This window comes from Octodon degus, unplaced genomic scaffold, assembly GCF_000260255.1.
Source record: "Octodon degus isolate 3935 unplaced genomic scaffold, OctDeg1.0 scaffold00036, whole genome shotgun sequence".
Classification (NCBI taxonomy): domain Eukaryota; kingdom Metazoa; phylum Chordata; class Mammalia; order Rodentia; family Octodontidae; genus Octodon; species Octodon degus.
In genome coordinates, this window is record NW_004524612.1 from 8,395,719 (window position 1) to 8,396,327 (window position 609).

The following is a 609-nucleotide window of genomic DNA, read 5'->3' on the forward strand; positions in this document are numbered from 1 at the left end:
GCTGGCCCCCAATAAAGGATTTTTAAATCAAGTGTGGTTGAGGAAGTAGACTGGACATTTTATGTGATTTGAATCAGTTCTCAGGCACACAAGCCATGGTTCAAGGGCTCACTGACATTTGTGGTTATCAGCAGTCATGGAAGAACATAGCTCTGTTGACATCAAACACAAGGAGCTTCACACTCCTACCTCCCTTGCTGTGTAAGGGTTACTGCCCACCTGTCAGTACGGTTCCTTCTGTATTGCATGAGATGGTGGTTCTAAGAGTCCCAGGCTGGACCATCTGCAGCTTGCTGTGACACGTCCATAGAGAAATCAGGGGGTGGGGGGGACCAGGCCAGTTTCCCCCTTGTAATCTTAAGACAGATGAACTACAAAGAGAACCTGTGATTCCCATGATCTGCTTCTCAGTAGCCACTTCTCTGCTAAAAAAAAAAAAAGTATATATTGAGGCAAAGACCTTTCTTTCCCTGCCGTCCTCCTCCCCAACCCACATGCGTCTTCTCTGCAGGTTCACCCAGAATCTGTCAGCATTCCGCCGAGAAGTCAATGACTCAATGAAGAATTCCACTTACGGCGTGAATAGCAATGACATGATGAGCTGACACC

General features: G+C 47.1%; 1 protein-coding gene across 1 annotated transcript in view; it reads left to right on the plus strand.

Moving 5' to 3' along the window:
• LOC111816628 (exportin-7-like) overlaps positions 1–605 on the plus strand; it is a 3,184-nt gene extending 2,579 nt beyond the window's left edge. Inside the window, exon 4 of the mRNA XM_023714642.1 lies at positions 512–605. Coding sequence (XP_023570410.1) covers positions 512–605 — 94 coding nt within the window. The remainder of the gene's footprint in view (positions 1–511) is intronic.
• Positions 606–609: the final 4 nt, after the last annotated feature.